Below are 22,052 nucleotides of genomic sequence, written 5' to 3' on the forward strand. Positions count from 1 at the left end.
TTAAGGCTCGTTTTAGATCTGAGTAGACGTACATGCCTTAGGGTTTCTTTTCAGTGCTGCTCTTCCCTCCATTAGCAGAAGGAGTATGAAACTGTTTGCCAAGTGACTATGATAGTTGATAGCACCAAGCATTCCTTTGAAATGACTCATCATAGGACATTGTTTTCTCTCATAGAGATGATAAATAATTGTTGAAAAAGGGAAAACCCCTAAGAAGTAATAACCTTATACGCTTCTAACTTGGGTTTTAAGTCTTATTTAGTTATTTGAGGACAATTTTAGATTTAGGTAGACAGTAACCTCTTGATTATCTTTGGCAGCATAAGGCCATCCAGTGGTACCTTCTATTTAAATCCTGGGGAGTTTGCTATAGATGGGTAGTGTTCATGGTTGCACCTCATACAGCCTCTTTGGTTTCATTAATTCTGCTTTGTTGACTCTTGTAATGCCCGTCTTTTTAAGGTGTTCATCTGTACTATGTTGGCGGTGAGGTGTATGCAGAATGTCTGAGTGACAGCAGCATATTTGTACAGAGCAGGAACTGCAACTTTCATCACGGCTTTCATCCTACCACTGTCTGTAAAATTCCCAGCAGCTGCAGCCTCAAAATTTTTAACAACCAAGAGTTTGCACAGCTTCTGGCTCAGTCTGTCAACCATGGGTTTGAGGCAGTATATGAGCTCACCAAAATGTGTACGATTCGGATGAGTTTTGTCAAGGTAAGTGGGTATAACATGGAGCTTATTTGAGTCACTGTAAATATGTATATGTCTGGAGGATATAACTTTTTAAAAAGCCATTATTAAATGAAAGGTGGTAATTTTTGGCCTCATTAATAGGTTTTAAAATGAAATTCTTGACTCTATAACTTTAACCACATGATGGGTCTGAGATTTTATTTTATAAACCAGACCTAAAATGCACGATACTATTGCAAAATGCATGCATGATTTTGCTGTTGAATATGGGCTGAGTTTATAAAGAATTTAAGTTAAAGACAAAATTACTAGAAAGCATTTAATACTAACATTTCTTTTTAAGTTCCCTAGCTTTAACAGTTTCCATTATTATTAGATCACATTCAAGTGAAGAATTCTTTAGAATACTAAAATTGTATTTCTTGTATCTAAGCTCTGTTATTGAGGACTTTGCAAAGTTTAATGAACTTCTCAAATTTATCATTTACTCTTGGCCAGAGTTTATTGGCATTCCAAAGATGATGATAGTTCATGAGCAGAATTTAGAAAGAATTTTAGTGATATACAGTATTTAAGTGTTATACTATATTTATTCGGTCCTTATAGACTGAGCCCGAGAAGAGCAACTGTTAGACGCCGTGTGTGGGAGTTTCCTTTTTGGCATTCAGTCCCACGGCCCAGTGCTTCCTTGCTGCTTTCCTGTGGGTCTGTTATAAACATCAGTTACCAGTAGCCTTGAGGGCATTCATTCCCTCCTGTTCCCCTGTCCCCTTACCCCCCACCCCCCGCCTCAGCTCCCCATCCTGATTTTCCTGGGCCAGCACTACTATAAGCAGAAAAGCAGAGAGTTTGATAAATCCAGGCAAATAAAAGTGAAAAAAAAATTAATCTTTGGAGTTTTAGGATAAAGTGTTCTAGCTCAATCCCAGTAATTTCCCATTTAAAGGATATTGATATGTGATTGCCACTTAAATTATACTTGTATGCATTGATCAGTTTTACAATGCCTTATCTGATATTAAAAGAAAATAAACCCAAAAACCTGGAAACAAAAAAAAATTGGTAATAAAATCTGATATGAACTTATATTAGGTTATTTTTATAGGTTTTATTTATGCCATTGAAAAGGTACCTCACCTCAGAAATATTAATTTTTAAATTATGAGATATTGCCCTTTAGAAAGTATTAACTTTATAAAATTTAAAACGAAATCTGAAACAGCTTGCTTCAAGGGTTTTTATTAAGGGAATTATATATTATTTAAAAATTCATAAATCTTGTAGTAATGTAGCTATTTATTGTGTTGCTTTTAACTCCATAGTGAATGCTAAGATTAGTTTTGTGATTTTTTAAAGTACATTTTGCATATGTCTACTGTTAAAGTATCTTTTTGTTACTATGTTAAAATTGGTTTTAACTGGTTGACAGTGTACAGAGATACTTGCTCTAACATTTGTTTGTTTCCATAGGGCTGGGGAGCAGAGTACCACAGGCAGGATGTTACCAGCACCCCATGTTGGATTGAGATTCATCTTCATGGGCCTCTTCAGTGGCTGGATAAAGTCCTCACTCAGATGGGCTCCCCTCTGAACCCCATATCTTCTGTTTCATAGTGTAGAAGTATTCTTTTCAATTATATTACTAGTGGACTTGTTTTAATTTTAGAGAAACTTTCAATACAGATACTGTGAGCTTACATGGAAAACAGCTTATTTTTTTTCTACATAATTATGACCAATACATTTGTATTTTGTGATGAATCTACATTTGTTTGTATTAATGTTCACGTGATCAACTCTCAAAAGTGTTGTGAAAGATGTAAAGAAATTATCACGCTCCAGTTCATTGATCTTAAACTGGAACACACTTTTGCCTTATTGTCCCAACAGTTTTTTTTTATTTGTTAATTTTTTTTTAGGAAAAAGTAAAACAACATATGATGAAAAATTATAGTAGTATAAGGCAGTATATGGTAAAAAGTTTTCCCTTCGACTCTTGATCCTCAAGAGCTGTACTTTCACCAGTTTCTTTGTCCCACCAACTTTTAAAAAGTCTAATTCATTGTTCTATAAAAGCATATGGTAGGGTCTTAAAAGAAACTATAAAAAAATCTTTTTGAAGGAACACTATGCACTGCTCTAACTAGTAGTGTTCGGTAAAGCAAAGTGGTGGTTTTCTAAGTGACATCATAAAATTTGCATTTAATACAGCTAAGTGTTTCTCAGTATATTGTGACTTCACTCACTATATCTTTTGTAAAACATTTCCTTTTTTAAAAAAAGAATATTGCCAACAACAGATCTCCAGTATGTGTCATTTACCGAAAACCTGTCACAAGTACTACTTTATAGCTAGTGACAGTGCAGGCCCGGCCTGATGCAGCTGTGTGTGCTGCTTTCGACCAGTATGTAAGAACTCTACTTTTGACATGCATTAATCTTTTATTTTGCACTTTGATGGGTGACAGTTTTTAATGTAACTTTTTGTGAAACACACTCAAGTGACTTACTTGGACTTAGATGCTCATCCTTACTTCCTTGTACCCCTTTTGTATTAAAAAACATTGCATTTTATAGATTACAGTTGTAGGAAGTTACGCTTTTTCTAGCTTTTGTTGTATTTTCAGCCTAGAGTATAATACTGTATTCTGTAGCTCCAACTTAAGGTGCCTTTTTAATTCCAGTTTTATGGACATTATTAATGGTGGAAAATCATGTACCTAATCCCATTGCTCTTATTACATCGGTCTCCCTATGCAAGGACCTGTGTACTATGGCCATAGGAGCTGGTCAGTCTCATCCCAGGGATGAGGCTCCTGGTCTGATACTGAAACAAATTAGCTGTGGTTGTGGAGATAACTAATTTTAACACATCCATGTGTCAAAGAATACCGACTGTCCTGTCAGTTACTGTGCATGCTTTTCTCCATTTTCTTTTTAGCACCTATATGAGTGTCACCCAGAACACAGTCCTCAGAAAGGAAAGACATGAAAACTTGAAAATACTCATTTAATCAATCATGTTTGAAGGCTGTGGGTAACAGACTCCTAACTTCTGTTTCAAGGGAGCAGTCATGGACTCTCAGTTAATGCATGAGAACAAAGACATTATTTTGAAGAAGTGACCTAATTTACCTATCAAAGGAAGATTATTTTCTGGTGTCTTTTGTAAGTATTTGGAGCCAAGTCCATCTTGTGTTTAAAAGGGTATCTTGGTTTGACTTTCTACTTTGCCCTTTCTGCTTTAGTGAGGAAGTAAATGCATTTTGTGAGGAAAGGAGAATATGATTTTTTCTGTTCTCTGTGATGTTATTTATTGCCTTTACCAAGTGCAGCCAATGGATGGTGTCATCAGCGCTTTCGGGGGAGGTGCCTGCTACACGTGCGCCCACAGCCTTGTGTGCTGGGGGAAGGGTGCCTTCTGCCCTCGGAGCCTTCAACAGGAGCGTCATGTGGCTGCCTTCTCAGTCTCCAGAGCTGTGCCAGCCACAGGAAACAGGATGTTGTTTGCTTAGTGATAGAACAGATTTTATTTACATCTTTTTTTTGTTTGCTTTTTTACTTACCAGGCTCATAGCACAGTCTTTGAAACAAATTTGTAGGAGAAAATAATCCAGGTCGAATGACAGATACTTATAATCAACTTCAGTAGGCTCCTTGATTTGAGGGACACTGTTGAATTGTTTTATTGATACTTCAGTTGAGTTGATTAAAAATTGTGTTTATTCATGCCCCATCCTTTAGAATTAGCAGGATTTTCTGTGCTTCTCTGAGGAGCGGTGTCAGGGATGGTGGCACTGGAGCTATTCACTGCTAAGCATTTCATGGAGGAGGAGGAGCCTATTGTATTTCCTAAAAGCTGTTCATTCCACACCCCTGTATTTTACCTGGGTCCTCTGCTCACCCCTGTATTCTAAATGAAAACTGAATCTAGCTGCTTCTGTGATTCCAGAGGATGCCCCATACCCATGGGTGGGAAGTAAAAATTGCCAGTAAGATTTTTAAAAACTAAGTAAAATTCTGACCAATGGAAAAAAAGTACCTCTGAAAGAAACCCTTTCAGAATATTCCAGTTTTAAGTTTGTATTTAATCTTCAGAATGGTTTAAGTTGACAATAGTACAATAATCACATTGTAAGAATGTACAACAGATTATGCTAGCTGAAAAGACAGTTTGGGAATAATAACTTTACAACGTTTGGTAGAAGCAAAAAGGAAGAATAGAATCAAAATCAATCTCAGTAATGAATTAAAGCAACAAAAAGATGTTATTTGGGGAAAAAAATAGCTTAAGAGGTTATTTGACTAACATTGCTACATAATAGATATTATGGTCTGATTGGTATTGCCTGACTTAAGTTGTAAAATGCTAATAGCCATGTTATTGGTCTATTGAGGCTAATATTTTTTCTTTAGAGAAAATTTAAGGAAGATATCACTCAAAATGTCAAATGTATACATCAAACTATAAGTAATTTTTTCACATTTTATTATATAAGAAAACTGTGATAATAAAATTGGCTGGGTCTCTGAGGTGAAACACACTGTAAAATTACTAAATAGTTCAATAAGCTACACTTAGTAATACAGAAAGAGGATATAGCCATATACTTCCCATACAGTTGAGAGGAAGACATCCTTTTAGGATGTGAAATGATCGATAAGTATTCAGGTCTGAAATGAATTGTCAAGACAAGAACTGGTGCTCCCATTATAAAACCTTCTGTATTTGAGGGCACCTGTGGAAAAAGGTTCCCCTGTGATAGTGTTCTGCTGAAGGGGAAGGTTTGTACGAAAAAGGCAAATCCTACCAATAGCAGAGACTCAAAAGTTTGCAGTACCTGTTTAAGTTACAGAGAGCATTGAATAGACCAGTTTAGATCCATTTCTTCATACTTTTTGTAGTAATTTGCTTAATATTATCTACTTTGGATCACTATCTCTTTCCCTCTTAAAATATATTAACACCTTTTATACTTTCTGAAAAAGGAAGAATCTTTGATACTGAATTCAGCTTTCAATGATGACTTAAAATTGGACCTGCTAACTTTTTTAGAGTCAGAGCCCTTTGTCTTCTTAGCGAAAGCCTCACTTAATCTCTCAGGTAGGAATATAAATGTGTTTCTTCATCATAACTCATCAGCTTGGTAAACACGGATCTTTTAAGGTGATAGTTGGTCTGGTGATTTAGAAATGTGTGGTGATGTTTATGGAAGCGGGTTTCCTAAGCACTGGTTTATGGATGGATGATCTCCTTGGATATTAAGTGGGGGAGCATTTGGGGCATCTCAGGTTCGATGCCTGTTTTACCAGAACAGCAGTATATTCCTCATTGGTGCAGGTAGGATTCTGGGGAGGTTTTCTTCTCACAGAAGGTCCGTGTTTGGAAAGTGAGAATTCAGGGCAGCACTTCTGCATAAAACAATTTTCCCTTCTGCACAGAAGCTTGGACACTTCTTTGGGATTTACAGGATTGAAGTTCAGGTTGTACATGTCCCAACAACAAGAGATAACATTTACCAAGCCTTTCTTATATTGGATTATTCAGAATAGAAACTTATCTTCTAAAATACGACAGTGTTATAATCGAAGAATTAACCAAATTTAGATGGTTTACAAAACCCAATGAGAGGGATTTTCCCTACTAAGTTTTTTAAAAGTGAGAGCTTATGCTATAATATTTGCTGATAGCAAGTGCCGTAAAACCAGTGATGAGTTTTGTTGAAAAGATCCAGTCGGAGCGGGATTCTTCTGTCATCCACGGCAGAGTGAAGCAGGTTTGCATGGTTCTTGTCTAAATAATTCTGTTCTTAAAATTATTAAAATCATCATACTATTGTCCTGTAAGGTTTTTTTTGAAGGTGCTGTTTTTAAAATGTTCAGAATTTTGTGTACAGGTAGACTTTCCCCATTATTAGGTGTAGTGCCTTCTTAATACTAGCTGGTGTTAGCTCTAACCAAACTCCAGTGAGGCCGACGAGCCCAGGTTCTTTATGGAAGGAGAAATCTTTTAGTATCAGATTTTCCATTACAGATGGTGTTGCTTTGATTCATTCATAAAATACTTTAACTGTAGGGACTCTTGATGATAATGGTTGGGCTAGTGGTTTTCTTCTTAACCTTCTTGGTTAAGTTGCATTATGAAAATCACTTATTTTAAAATTAGATAAGATTGAAATAAAAACTGGATCTTTATATGGACCTGCCCGTGTTCTCTTAAAAAGATGTCTCATATGCAGAAGATGAAGACCAAACCATGGCTGCACTATAGGTCTGCTTTTATGTGTACTTGTTCTGCTTCGCTTATGTTGTAGAAAGTGAAATTCTAGCAACATACTTCCATTCTGTTATCTTTTTGATACTTATAAAATGTATTAGGTTTTACTATATTGTGCTTTTCAAAGCCATAACTCTTAATAACTTCATTTTTGCATATTTGCTAATACTTTATTTTAATAAACCTCAAAACCTGCTTAATATGTGTGGGGTTCTTTTTTGTTGTGTGTGTGTGTGTGCTCTGTTTATTTTAACTTGCTTCATTGAGTGGAGTTATGAAAAGGAGAGAACGTTGGGTGCTGTGAGTAGCTGCAGATCTGTGTTCGTGCAGTAGCGACAGAGAATGGAAACAGTCATGCCTTTCCACTCAGTGTGAGTTCTGCTCAGAGTGAGTGATACTTTTCTATTCTGTTTCTAAGAGAGTTGACCTGTTTTTCTTTGGTAGTTTTGTTTGTTTTGAGAAAGGATTTGGATCTAGAGTCTGTTGTTTTTAGGTTTAACCACTAATTTCCATTCTCTCGATCCATCTATAAATGAGAGGTGTAGACCTGTGGCTGGGAGACAGAACAGCCCTGAGTGGAGCTGGCTCCGGAGGCTGCCGGCCTGTGCCCAGATCCTGGGCCTCAAAGCTGCCGGGAGCTCTGCGGACCCTCTCTGTGCCTTCACTTCCTGACCTGAGACATAAAAGCTTACCTCCTTCATAGGAAGATTAAATAAAATAATACAAAAAAACTAAGAACGATGCCTTGCATATAAGAACTCATTTTTATGGTTGTCTTTTACATTTCTTTTACTTGAATTAGAGGAATTATTTCTGATGCTGCTTGACTTTAGTAGATCAACCCTTAATTATCCATTTTGTGAATTAGTTTTTTCTTTATTTTTTAAAAAAATATTGTCACAAATTAGTTTTATCATCCCTGCCAAGTGCATACTTTTATCATGTCTGTGTTGGAGATACTAGAAATGCTAAGGCATTCTCCTTGGGAGAGGTTGGGGAACATCCATGTGCCCCCACTGTAAAATTAGAAAAACCCAAACTAAATATTTTAACCCCAAATAATAAATACATATAAAAGCTATTATTCTCTGGAGAAAAACTTCATCAAAGGAATCCATTTCTTTAAAACAGTTCCTTTCTATGCCTTTGTGTTTCAAGTATAAGGTATTTAGAAGTGGCTTTACTTGCTATTTTAGAAGCATATTTTATATTCCGGCAAAAGATTTTAGTGAACAGTTAGAGGTGTTAGGCCTTCTCTCAGATTTAAGTTAGTTTTCAAATTGTTGTAGCCAAAACAGGTGATGAGGAGATCCACTGTGATATCTGCTCCAGTTTTAGACATGGGACTTGATGGTCAAAGCTATTCCATATTGCAGCAGTTTTTTGTTGTTGTTTTTTTAACCGAGACAGAGAGAGAGAGAGAGAGAGGGATAGATAGGGACAGACAGACAAGAACGGAAAGAGATGAGAAGCATCAATCATTAGTTTTTCGTTGCACATTGCGACACCTTAGTTGTTCATTGATTGCTTTCTCATATGTGCCTTGACCGTGGGGCTACAGCAGACCGAGTGACCCCTTGCTCGGGCCAGTGACCTTGGGTCCAAGCTGGTAAGCTTTTGCTCAAACCAAATGAACCCACGCTCAAGCTGGCGACCTCGGGGTCTCGAACCTGAGTCCTCCGCATCCCAGTCCGACGCTCTATCCACCGTGCCACTGCATGGTCAGGCGCTGTTGCTGCAGTTTTGATGCAGTTCATTCACACTGCGTATTTATCAGTATCAGCAGGCTAGGGCAAGCTTGTAAGAACGTACTTTCCAGAGCTCTGTAGTATAATATGGCTCAAAGAAGGAAGCTTTTTAAAAACTCCCATTTAACATTTTAAATATTACTGTGTTTTTGGTTGTTGTTGCATTTTTAAGCCTATCTTTAATAAACTGACTTTTGTGAGGACTAAATCTTGTTCTTTTTATCTAAGTCATTTATCGTGCAGATACTCCAGTACTTCAACCTTTTGTACAGTGCATTTTCACCAATGAAATAAAAATTGGTTTTGCATCTCATTTTGCACAATCAAATGACCTACTTTAACTTGTCGTTTGCTTTTCTGATCTTTAATAAAAAAATAAATCAAATGCTTCTTTTTTTTTTAATCACTTCATATTCATTTGGAAATATCCTCTAATTTTTGTGAGCAGTTTATATCAAAAGAGGGGGAATGAGGCTTTGGGAAAAATATCAAGAAGTGTTGGAAGCTTGCGTATTAACCTCCATCTTAAGTATGTTAGATGGGAGGGGGATTTAGGTTGGTGTTTAACACTCATTATCCATGTTCTGTCAGTGATGCATGTATAATTTCTGAGAGGCGCTTCCTAAGGCAGTTTCTTGAAATTTGGGGATGGATTTGAAAGTTTCCTTGTACTTTGTCTTATTCTCCTACCCACCCAATAAAACCCTCACCTGTTATTTCATTTTCGATACTTTTAAAACTTGAGATAACTGCATATAATTTTTAAGAAATACTCATTTTATTGATTTTAGAGGAAGGGAGAGAGCAAGAGACAGAACATCAATCTGTCCCTGTGTGTGTCCTGAGTGGGGATCGAACCAGCAACCTCTATGCTTCCGGATGATGCTCTAACCAACTGAGCTATCTGGCCAGGAACTGTGAAGAATTTTAACAGTATAGAACACTACAAACTAGCTAACCGCTACACTTCTATGTGTATCCCCTTCTAACCTGTTCAGGTCATCACTCTACATCGGTCCTTTCTGTTTTTTGACAAACATTTAGCAGATTATAGGGAAGGCATAGCTCCTCTATTGAAAGGGTTCTCAGAGAAATCTGTTTGGCTTTAAAGTGTTCCTTGAATTCTATGTACCCAAGAGAGCATTGTCCTCTCTTTGCTGTCTCTAATTTTGTTGAATGGCAGACCTTTTCAAAATGTATAACGTCGAGCTTATCTATCCAGATCTTCTAATGAGATTATTGAAGTGATCCCCCTTCCCAAAAAAAGCCAATTGAGATTAATTTAGGATGGCTTTCAGAAAGAAGGAAAAAGGATCTTGGTGGAGGAGACAACCTTGGACATTAAGGAGAAAGGAAAAAAGTGTTTTTTATTCTTCATAACATTTATTGCCATCTAACATTATATAGATATTATATTTCTTTACTCTGTTTATAGATTGCCTTATCTCATGGGAATTTGAGCTCTATAAGACCAGACCTGTGTTCCCACTGCTAATGAGAATAGTAGAATTCATGTTATGTAATGAGAATGCTTAGTTGAATGGATTCTAGCACAGCACTTCAGCTGTTAGATCTTGATTACATGCCTCATGAAAGGAGAAACAGGCAACTCCACTAAAATTAGAACACTCATCTTTTTTTTCTTTTTTTTTTTTTTGAACTTCTGGACCTTCACCCTAAAGTTATCAGGTTCCTTCCTGACCTGTAGTGGCACAGTGGATAAAGCATTCGACCCGGGAGGTTGCCGGTTCAAAACCCTGCCCTTTATGGGAGTTGATGCTTCCTGCTCTTCTCCCCTTTCTCTCTCTCTCTCTCTCCCTCTCTCTCTCTCCTCTCTAAAATGAATAAATAATAAAAAAACTTTTTAAAAATAAAGACAATAAAGTTATCAGGTTCCTGGAATTATTGCTTAGAGAACCTAACAAAATAACAGTTACTAATATTTTCTCAGAGAAAGAACGCAGTTTCCTTGATGTATTTGACAGGAGAAAATAGCCCCAAAACGTACTTTTTTATTTTATAGCTTACAGGAATGGCAGTGTTAAGAGCCATGACGTTTGATTTTAGTGTCCTGTGTCAGATCCCTAGACCATCCCCTACTGTTGTGAATGAAGGAAGGGCATTCAGGCAGGCACTGCAAGCAGCCCTTTGCGAAACAACAGGCTGACCTGTATTTGTACTTCAGAGTAAAAGACTGATTTTGCTGAAGACTGTGCTTGTGGTTGTAGAGGGGGAAAAGCACAGGCTTGGGGAGGGGGGAGCTGCACCAGATTAGTTAAGATTAATGATAAACATTCCTTGATGGCCTTTCTTTACATAAAATTCTGTGAATTTTCCAGGATTTATTGATTTAGACTAAGGAACATAATGCACCTAAGAGTACTGTTCTTGCTCCTGTTCCCTTTCCAATGGCTAGAATGCAAATATTATGGCAGGAACTAGAGTAGCCACCTTGTAGACGTGGGAGCCAGGGGACAAGGGTGACAGCGCTGTGCTGCTCCTGGAAGGTTCTGTGAACCAGGAACTTGGAGGTGGGGCGTATTCTTGTTAACACAGTTCAGATTGTAACCTTGTCAATACTTCCTTGCTCATTTGCTTCCTCTCACCAAGCCTTTCCTGAGTGCTGGGCAGCAGAGCCGTAGCAGGGAGTCACCTCCCATCCCCACAGAGAGTGAAGCTGTAACATAGTTTAGTGTTCTCAGTCCCTATCTAGTAGGGTTATCCAGTCAGTTTCGGAGGGTGAATAAAAAGCAGGAATGGAGAATGGAGAAGACTAAAAATAGGCTCTGCGTCTGTTTATCTGGACTTTCTCAGGTCCTGAGCAGTATTAGGTAAAGTAGCAGTGTGCTCATTCATTCAACTAATATTTGAGGGCTTACTAGATGTCAGGCTGAGGATAAACTGAATAGAACAAAAATTCTTTCCCTCAAGGAACTGCATTCTGGTTATAGAGACATAAAACAAGCTAAGTGAAATATAGGGTGGGGCAATAGACTATAATCTTAATACAGCATCAGGGTGGTTAACTTTCATGGACCAGCACGAAATTTCTGACAGACTGGCACCAGTCCACAGACTGGTGGTTGAAGACCACTGGTGTAAGGTAGTGGTAGGTTCTAAGGAGAAAAAGCAGGGAAGGGGGATTTGAAATATCCGGGGTGGGGGGAGGAAGGCAGTTGAAGTTTTAACTCAAAAAGCCAGGGAAGGGCTCCCTGAGAAGGCGATCTTTGATCCAAGTTCAGAAGGAGGTGAGAACGTGGTTTGTGAAGCAGTGATTTAGCTGCAGCCTTGTCGAGGCAATTCAGGAGGCATGTGAATGACACGGTCAAGATTCCTGTGGGGAAAGGGGTCGTTCAAGTAGAAACCGCAAAAGGAACACACTTAAACTGGATGTTCTTTTAGTCTCCGCAGGAGATAAAATAATAACTGAGGTGTTATACAGGAGACAAGAAATGTCAGTTGCTAACAACTTTGCAGATTATCACCTCCAGGAAACTGGCCACCTGGTGTATCGATCAGTAAGGAGAGTTCAGCTCAATGTTTCATCTGATGCAAGTTTAGTTTAAGGTAGAAAATAAAGGTAAAGTGTTCAGAGGAAGAACCCACGGGCAAATTTACCTGAACCTTGAGCTCTTTCTACAATATTACATTCAACAAATACTTGTTCATTGCCTGCTTTGTGTGTCACATGATGTGAGGTGTTGGGAGAGCAGCAGTGCACAGGGTGGATGTTGTCCCTGACCTTGTAGAGCCGACATGTTAGTGGGGGGTGGGAGGGCAGACATTAGGCTATGATGTGTGTGTGTGTGTGTGTGTAATAAAATGTGAGCAGAGGGGAGATAGTGAGGCAGACTCCTGCATGCACCCTGACAGGGATCCACCCCACAACCCAATCTGGGGCTAATGCTTGAGTACTGGGCTATTTTTATTGCCTGAGGTTGTCATGCTCTGATGAGCTATCCTCAGTACTTGGAGTCACTCTCGAACCAATCAAGCCACTAGCTGTGGAAGGGAAAGAGAGAGAGAAGGGGGAGATGGGGGAGGGGGAAGCAGCCGTTTGTTGCTGCTTTGGCTTCTTCGTGTGTCCTACTGGGAATAGAACCCAGGCCATCCATTTGCCGGGCTAATGCTCTCTATCCACTGAGCCATCGGCCAGGGCCTATATAGTTATTTAATAGCTGTGATCCGGGAGTTGACTGGGGGCTATGAATGAATGTAAGTGATCTGAGAACTCAGGCATGTCCTTTTGGAGGAAGAGATATTTAAGTTGAGACTGGAAGGATAAGAAGGCATTAGCCAAATGAAGGATGAAAGACAAACAGCTCAGGCAGAGAGACCTGAAGGATTGAAAGGCCATTGTGACTAAAGCCTGGACTCAAGAGGGGCATGACGGGATGAGACTGGAGAGGTTTTTGGGGAGACAGATGTTGCTGGTCTTGTAGGCCAAGAGTAGGATTTTGTTTTACTTTCTGAGAGCAAAGAGAAGGAAGTCATTGGAATGCAAATGGGTCAAAGTAATAGATGTTGGGCTTTGAATTTGGGTGGTGCTGGTGGAGATGAAGGGGAGTAGATAAAGCAGATTGGAGGCTAGGAGGTGATGGAAGGCATGTGGGGAAGATGAAGAAGAGTTTGGGGTCAGGAATGACCACCAGGTGGTTTTTACTTTGGACAACCAGATGCAATTTGCTGAGCTGGAGACGATGGGAGGAAGAGCTAATTTACATGGAAGGCTGAGTTTTAGGCATGCTGAGTCTGAGGGTGCCCATGAGATATCCAGACGGAGGCATTGAATAGGCTCAGGGATAAGATCTGGAGAGAGTCATTTGAAAAGCACCTGAAGCTATGTGAGTGGATGCGCTAGTTTTGGGGGAAGCACAGTGTAAAAAGACCTAGGACAGCTGCACTCATGCTCCGGGCATACCGGCTGGGAAGTGGCAGACCTCTGCTCTGTTCTAGGATAGTGCATGCCTTTTGGAAAAGGACTGCAAGTCACTGAGGGAAAGCAGTTGCTGTTCGTGTTGCTGAAAACATTTCTGGAATGGTCATCCTGTTTAGTAAAAATGATAGCTCACATTCAGAGCACTTATACCTGTCAGACATGAGTGAAGCACTACTTACAATGTCTCAAATCCTATGAGGTAGATACTGTTATCTCCTTTTTACAGAGGAGGAAACTGAGGTTCTCAGGCATCCAGAAACATGAACTAGGCATAGAGTGGATGGTCAGGGTCAGGTTACCTCACTCTAGGACTGAGGCTTTTGGTCACTACAACATGCTGCTTGTCCCTGGTCCTGGCATCTGCAACCACCTTCCCTAATTTCATCCCCACCTCTCACCTCCCATCAGAAATACATTCTCAACCGTCTTCTCCGCTCCCAGTGGAATTGCAGCCCAAAACCTCTGCCATGGGTCCTATGTTTAGCCAGCCATGCCCAGCTCTCCCAAAGGTGGTGCCAAGGCATCATGAGACCATGGCAGAGCAGAGAGCCAAAAGAAGTGTGTGTAGACCTGCCTCTCGACACCCATCTGAATGTCCAATTACCACGTTGTAGTCCACTTAGCTGCTATCAGTGGAGGGCAGACAATGCAGCCACATCCCTGCTTTCTGGGGGAGAATCTGGGACTAGGTCCAACATGGGAAAGGGCCCATTACTGCTCAACCAGTCTAACACTGGACTAGAAGAGGAAGTGGAATTATTCAGGGTCACAGTGCTGACAAAAAACAGAACATTAGACTAGTTTCTCTCACCGCCCCCCCCCCCTTGGTGTCTAGAGTCCAGCTCTGCAGACCCAGTTACCTAGGAGTTTCTTCCAGAAATACCTGTTTATTTGAAGTGCTCAAGCCTTTGGTTTCAGTGGCTGAGGCCATTGCAACGCTTTAGAGACATCAGAGGGATGCTTTCCAAATTATCTCCATTTTAACACTGTTTACACTGTATGCCTTGGGCTAGTATTTTATTAAGGGATTCCACAGCCTCCTGGATCCCTCCGACTTTAGCTGATTCCGGCCCAGGAACTCAGGTAACCTCTAAGCCAGTCATCCAATCATATTCTCCCCTGCAGGGGCCAGCCCTTGTCTTTGTCTGTGGGCACAGCAGACAGGGAGATGACATCTGCTTTGTGGGCCAGCTTCTCTCTTTAGCATGTTACACTGGTTATGTCATTTAATATCATGTTGTAGAGCTCGGTGACATGATTCTCATTTTACAGATGAGGAAACAGGCTAAAATAGATTAAGTAATTTGTACAGGGTCACACTGCCAGTGAGCAGGGGAACTGGGATTAAAGCCAGATGGCGAGACTCCAGAGCACGTGCTTCTGACCACCCTGCTTTTAGGTATCCCCACAGGAAGGTATGCAAGAGGGCGTACTCCGCCTCTACAGTAGTCTCCTACCTCTCACAGCCCCTAGATCCAGGCCTTGTGTCCCCCATAATAGCAGTGTGACTTCATTAAGGCAGCCAGGGGACCTCATATCTCCTTACATTTATTCCACTTAGCTGTCTCTGCAACCAAGGGTGGGGAGGTCTGGCTACATTTCCAAAGACCAAACTAGAATGTTCTGTGAAGTTATCACAGAATTAGCAGCTTTAGGGTTTGTCTGGTGTTAGCTCTCCATGGGTAATTATGCCAGGGTGAAACATCTGCTTATCTCTGCTGCTTCAAGGGATAGGAGCCAGGAGGGGATCTAGGAGGCCTGGCCTGAGACTCTAGCCCTAGCCCACATTTTCCCCTGCCTCAGCTCGGGTCCTTAGTAGGTTTCAGTGTCTGACACCCTTACCAAGCGTCTGCAGGACTATGTGCCTGGCTGTCTTCTGCTAAAGGCAGGTGTCCTTAGCATTCTGCAGATTCTCAGCACCCCAGTGACCTCCAAATGGTTTAGATTACTGGATTAGATAAGATGATCTACAGAATGCTTTTTTTAAGTCACATTCTCTCAGCTCTAGTGCCCCAGAGCCAGGTGACTCCTGACACTATTCTAAATGCCCCTAAAAAGACTCCCTAGAATTAGGTTCACTTTGAAAATGGTCAGGCTTTTCAGAGATCTGTCTTGGGTTCTTTGAGACTGTCTCCTCCTGGTGGGTTTACTCATCCATTGCTTTCTGCTGTGTTCTCCACAGCTGGCCTCCTCCTGCCTAGTTAGGGAAGAAGTGCTGAGCATCTGCCTCCACCTCCTGAGCCTTAGGGCCCTTCCTTTGCCAGCTGGTTCTGGGTTAGAATAGGCTCTTGGGAAGTATTCAGGCCCAAACAGGCTATGAGAGCAGAGAAGACAGGAAGGGAAGGTCGCTATGGAGCCACGTTTCAGGACAGTAATTCCTTTTGGAGACTGGCTCTAAAAACACTCCCGGAAGCTAGTAACTGACTGACCCTGGGGGAAAGCTGGAGAAGAGGAAGTATCAAAACTGACCTGGGCCACAGCAAGGCCGGAGGCAGGCTGCACTTGGCTCTCAGCTGCTCAGGATGCCCTGCCCTTATCTCCCTTTCCAAAGTGGCGCAACCAATGATCAGAGCGTTCTCAGCACTGGGTCTAATTCGGTGAGGTTTTATTGCAGATACACCACCGCTGGAGATGTGGGACGTGGATCCCCACAACAGGGTGCTGCCGGTGGGACCCTATGCTTCTAGAGCGGCTTCCGCTCCGCCCGTGCCCGCAGAGAAAACTGAGTCCTCGGACCCGGGTGGAACCTAGTGAAATTCCGTGCCCCCTCACTTTCCCTGGAGAATGTGGTCCCCGAGGGCCACCGTTCTACAAAGTCCGGCTGAGTTCATGCTTTGGTCCCAGCGAGGTCCTACGTGCCAAAGACGGGGAGAGGCGGTAACAGCCGCGGGAAGACAGCACAGGACCAGCAGTCCGACAAGCAAGTCCCGGCTGGTTGCGTGCTCGCCGTGCTAGCTCGTTCGGTGTGCAAATGAGGAAGCCAGCAGGTGGCAAGCCAGGCGCCTAAGTCCCTCAGACCTCCTGTCTTGGGAAGAAAGACTGGCGGGGGATCAGAACCTTGGTACCTCGCGGCTATTTGGAGCGGGACCCTAAGTAGCTCTGACGCTTCCTACTCCCTTTACGCTCAGGTTGCCGATCGAGGTCTTCGAGGTCGGGAAGGGTCTTTAGGTCAGGGCGCAGTGTGCCCCAGGGCCGGCAAGCCCCTGAGGTCAAGCCCGCCCTACCTGGCTCACACTACTGCTCATGGTGAGACCGGGACTTGGCGCCCCCCGCCCGGCCCGCTGCGCCGTTACACCGGCCGCGTCTTCCAGGGCGCTCGGGCGTCGCGCAGCGAGCGGTCGTGGGGCAACGCAGCGAAGGCCGAGTGGCGCAGCTGGCAGCCAATGAACAGGACGACGAGCGCCACGGAGAGCAGCAGCAGGAAGAAGAGCAGCAGGTAGGTGGGCAAGTCGGGCTTTGCGGCCGCGCCGTCCCGCACACCGCGCGCGGTGGCCAGCTCCAGCGGCAGAGCGCCCTCCGCCTTGACCGTGGCTGCCAAGGCCAGCGCGCCGCCCACCGCCGCCTCCGGGCCGCCGGTGGCATTGAAGACGTCGCCGTACATGGCCCGCGGGTCCCCGGCCGACCTGCTCACTGCGCCTCGCGCGGACCGGCGCTGCCCTGCGCCTCCATGGCGCGCCTTCCCGCCCTGCTGCGCACGACTGGCCGGGAGTCGGTGCTTTCGGAGCCGCAGGGCCGGGGCTGAGGCCGCTTCCTCGTCCCTGCGCTCAGCTGTCCTCCGAGCAGGGTGGAGGGCCCTCGGCCTCGAAGCTGGACGGCTCTGCGCCCGCGCCCCGTTGGGCTTCCCCTGTGTTTCGCCGTCGCCACCTGCGGTGTGGAATCACCGTCTCGAGGTTTTACGGCCGCCCTCTTGGCTGGGACCCGCAGCTCCCGTGAGCTGCCCACCCCGGGGCGCCTGTGGACTGCAGCGGCGGCGAGAGGTGCCTGGGGAGCGCGGCGGCAGCTCGGGTCTCTGCTCGGGCGGTCGGGTCGCCGAGTGCACCGAGGACGAGGGCCCGGAGTCCTCCGCGTCTACCGCGGTGTCTGGGAGCAGTCCTGCAGCCCAGAGTCCCGGTCCAGACACCCGCCGTGCGGCGAGCCGGCCCCACTCTCGCTGGCTGCTGTGCTCCTGTCTTGAGCAAGAGACTGAGCGCTAAGGAGGCTTTGAGCGAGCTCGGGTCCAGAGTGGAGGCGGGACTGGCAGAGGCTGCCCCCCCCCCCCCGGAGTGGCTGCGAACCAATGACGGTGAGGGAGGACAGGGCTGCGAATGCCCCAGCCCGACCTCACATCACTCACAGAATGAGGGACACGCAGAGGAGGGGGAAAACACAGGGTCACAGAAAGACAAAGAAACGGGTACAGACTTATCAAGAGACAGTTGTGCACAGCGCACCGACTCGGGGACATGGACGTCGGCTTTCATTCTTCCTTTTTCTCTTTTCCTTTCTTTCTTTTTTGAGATTTTATTTATTCATTTTACAGGTGGGGTGGGGTGGGGGGGATCGAAAATTAACATAGTTGCTTCTTGACATTCCCCTCCCAGCCTCCCCTGGTTTGTGCTGAGCCCCACAGGCTGCTAGGTTTCCCAGGGAGGGCACATGCCTCCGGGCAAGCTGGGACTAGCTTGGTGGGCCCAGGCAACTCTCTAGCTGTATTTTGAGGGTACATGTGCTTCCCTGCCATGAGCTCCCTGCAGCTCCCTGGCCTGGCCAGTTCCTGCACGGGGGCAAGAGGAATGACACTGGCGATGGCCCTCCCACCCTTGGCTGCCTTGGCAAAGGCTTGGTGGCCAGGACAGAGGTGAGCAGTCAGCATTGTTGCGGGAGGAAGAAAGGAGGGCAGTCTCCCTTCCCAGGAGTCCTAACTCATCACTTCCTCTGAGAAACCTTCCAGACTGGCATGGGAACTGCTGCCCAGGTCACCACGGCCCTGCACGTCTCAGGAGACACCCACTGCCCCAGACTGCCTCTGTCTGTCTGGAGTTAGGGGGAGGGGGAAAGAAGCCCAAGGCATGAAACTGAAAGAGGTGTTTGCCTTTGGGGTCCTGCAAGTGCAGTTGGGACTGAGTGTGCCTCCTTCCGTGTGGCACTGAAGGTACCTCACCCCGCCCTAGTCCCAGCTCTGCTGCCTGGCCACTTGCCTGAGAGCTCTGCAGGGTCAGCCAAGTTCACAGATTTGTTCCTTCCCCCATTAAGGGTGCAGTGATGGGGAGAGCTTGGTGAGCACGGGCTGAAGGAACTGGTGGGAAGATAAGGTAGCTGTTCCCCTCTCCCTCACTGCACCTTACACTTGGCCACCCGGGTGACGTGAACAACCAAGCTGTGCAAGGCCAGTTTTGGCCACAGCTCATTTCACAAACGCCAGCCCAGCCCAGGACAAATACCTCTGTGAACTCTTTGTCTGAGGTTGGAATTGTGGTTCCAAGTCCTGTCCTGCCCCTGCAGGGTGTTTGCTGGCTGAGAATGTGGATATGCCCTAGAGGCCCTCTTTAGTGCTTCCTCTTAGTTCCACCTATGGGCTTCTGGGGGCCTCCCTGGATGGAGAGGCGGCTGTGGTGTGTGGAGAGCAGGACCCACACTGGTACTGGGGAGCTGCCCAGTGTGCTCCAAGGGCATCTGACTCTGAGCCACTATGCCTGGCTGCTGAGACAGTCAGTCATGGGGAAGGTCAGAAGAGGGTTGCATGGAGGGGATCTTATCCAGTAACTCCCTGGGTCCTGGTAAGGCTACAGGGCTTGAGGGGCTTGATTTGGGGTCTGGCCTGGAATTCCCTTCTTGTATATGCATGGGGAGTGACATGGCCTTGCTGTCCCAACTTCTTCTGCACTCCACCCATGAGATCAGTTAAGACATTAGGTGGTGGTGTCCAGAAGCCTGAGCAGCTCAGTAGGGAGCTTCTGAGTGGAATCTGGAGCTATAAAGTGGGGGTTCATGGTAAGTGATTTCTGGTCCTGTTCTGGAAACATGCTGTGAGCACTCAGGAAGTGGGTATGGAGCCAGGGGAGTCTGTGAAGGGTTTGGTGCAGATGGCGGGGGTCCCTGCAGCCCTATTGCTCATGCTGGGCTTTCGGGGTGTCTGGACTGGGGTCACTGGCACTGCCCATTCCTGCAGCTGCTGTTTTTCATCATCATATTGAATTTTGCTGGGGCTTGTGTGTTTGCCCTGTCTGCTGAGAGAGGTGGCGTATTAGCTTCTTGTGAAATGGCGTCTAGTTTCTCTGTGAAGGCTGAGGATGCTCTGGCTTACAGATCTTTCTTTTTACCCATCACCCCTCATAGCAGGTTTTCTTATTTTTATTTTTGATTTTGTTTTTACAGATGGCTTGGGCCATAGTGGTTGGCAGCTTGGGGTTGCAGCTAGGCTCCAGCGTCTAGGCATTCAGCCACTACCATGGCTGTCCCCAGTGGTAGAGCAGTTCCAGTGGCTGCCATTCACGGACCCCTTACCATGGGCAGAGCACTGGCTCGGGCCTCGATGTGGTCTGTCTCCTCACAGCAGCCTGTGAGACGAGCACTGCTGTCTCCCCAGTTTTCCCAAGGAGGAAGCCGGAACCTTGTGAAGTGGTGTCACTTGCCAAGGTCACACAGACATAGCTGTGTCACGGTGCCAGGGAGCCTCAGATTCTGTAGCCTGTTGTCCACTCATCTCAAGCTGCTGCTTCTGATGGGAAACTTGGCAAAGAGCACGTGGTTGAACTGCCTTGCTTTTTGGTAAGGTGGGAGGAGGTACCTTGCCCTTTTGGGGGGATCTTTTGGTTCTGAAGTGGGGAGGGCACTGTTTATTTTCTGAAAGATGTTCAGAACCCCAAGAGGGCAGTTGTGTTTCCTGAATATCCCCGGGCAGGAAATTAAACAAGGCTGAGCTGGGTAAATGCAAAGATGGAGTTTACACAGCTTTTTACACAAGCCAGAGCGACCTTCCATTAAGGGAGCTGTGTGTACCCACACATTTAAGTCTCAGAAGGATTATAAAGGGGCTCAGAGGTTGGCTTTGACAGGCAGAGGTCACAGGGCTGGGACCCCAGAGTGACCTCTTCCCCATTACATGGCTGCTGAGTGACACATATTCCTTGCCCTGTCAGCCTATCTGTGGAGAAACCAAGAGAGGCAAAGCAGGGGTGCCCTTCCTGCCACATAGGGTCATCAGGCACCTGTTTAATGGAAACTTGGGAGACTGGGAACATTACAACCCCATGATTTCATAAACTGTGCTGTGCTGGCCTGTGGTGCTTGGTGGAGCTATTTCTGTTTCTTCTGCACACCAGGGGAGTTATTAAACCACTTGGCTTCACCAGTAGGCTGCGATGAAGATCAGGGTGGGGTGTTGCTATCTGACTGGGGGAGTCGTTTGCTGCTGGCTGTGTTTGCCCTGTCTGCTGAGGGAGGTGGCGTATTAGCTTCTTGTGAAATGGCGTCTAGTTTCTCTGTGAAGGCTGAGGATGCTCTGGCTTACAGATCTTTCTTTTCATCCATCACCCCTCATAGCAGGTTGTCTTATTTTTATTTTTGATTTTGTTTTTACAGATGGCTTGGGCCACCGTAGTGGTTGGCAGCTTGGGGTTGCATTTTAGAATGACCGTTTTAGAACTCAGCAGCCAGTAGGCCGAGTCCAGCTCTGAAATGAAGAGATTTTTCCAGTGGTCACAGGCAGTGGTAGGCTCAGAGTATGGTCAGCCAGAGCCTGGTGGGGGCTGCAGTCTGGTTTTCAGAGTGGGGTAACTGGAGAAAGGGCAGGTGTGAGGGAGAGATGGTTCTGTGAGAAGAGCGTTCACAACAGGGCTCCCCTCCTAGAAACAGTGCCTCCACCTCTGCCGCCCGATCCCATGGGCCTGCGGTATCTTATAGGATCAGGTGGTAGGATGGAGAGATCAGTGATATGGTTCACAGGATGCCTGGGGCTGGGAGTCTTGTAAGAAAGATATAGATGACAGTCCAGGCCACCTGTTACCCCAGCTGGTCTGAGCCATCAAGAAGCTCTTTTGGGCCTGACCAGGCGGTGGTGCAGTGGATAGAGCATCGGACTGGGATGCAGAGGACCCATGTTTGAGACCCCGAGGTCGCCAGCTTGAGTGCGGGCTCATCTGGTTTGAGGAAAAGCCCACCAGCCTGAACCCAAGGTCGCTGGCTCCAGCAAGGGGTTACTTGGAATGCTGAAGGCCCGCGGTTAAGGCACATATGTGAAAGCAATCAATGAACAACTAAGGTGTTGCAATGCGCAATGAAAAACTAATGGTTGATGCTTCTCATCTCTCTCCGTTCCTGTCTGTCTGTCCCTATCTATCCCTCTCTCTGACTCTCTCTCTGTCTCTGTAAAAAATAAATAAATAAAATAAAATAAAATAAAATAAAAAAAG

At 44.9% G+C, this 22,052-nt stretch overlaps 2 protein-coding genes across 9 annotated transcripts in view; one reads left to right on the plus strand and one right to left on the minus strand.

The window, feature by feature from the left end:
- Positions 1–7,171, plus strand: part of SMAD5 (SMAD family member 5) — a 78,648-nt gene extending 71,477 nt beyond the window's left edge. For all 8 annotated transcript variants that reach the window (XM_066343523.1, XM_066343520.1, XM_066343521.1 and 5 more), the window contains 2 exons: positions 463–719; positions 2,169–7,171. In XM_066343523.1, coding sequence (XP_066199620.1) covers positions 463–719; positions 2,169–2,312 — 401 coding nt within the window. In that variant the 3' untranslated portion in view covers positions 2,313–7,171. The remainder of the gene's footprint in view (positions 1–462; positions 720–2,168) is intronic.
- Positions 7,172–16,259: 9,088 nt separating this feature from the next.
- Positions 16,260–17,828, minus strand: SMIM32 (small integral membrane protein 32). The gene has a single exon (XM_066341970.1). The coding sequence runs from the start codon at positions 17,261–17,263 to the stop codon at positions 16,952–16,954; it is 312 nt and encodes a 103-aa protein (XP_066198067.1). The 5' UTR covers positions 17,264–17,828; the 3' UTR covers positions 16,260–16,951.
- Between the last annotated feature and the right edge of the window lie 4,224 nt (positions 17,829–22,052).

This window comes from Saccopteryx leptura, chromosome 6, assembly GCF_036850995.1.
Source record: "Saccopteryx leptura isolate mSacLep1 chromosome 6, mSacLep1_pri_phased_curated, whole genome shotgun sequence".
Lineage (NCBI taxonomy): Eukaryota > Metazoa > Chordata > Mammalia > Chiroptera > Emballonuridae > Saccopteryx > Saccopteryx leptura.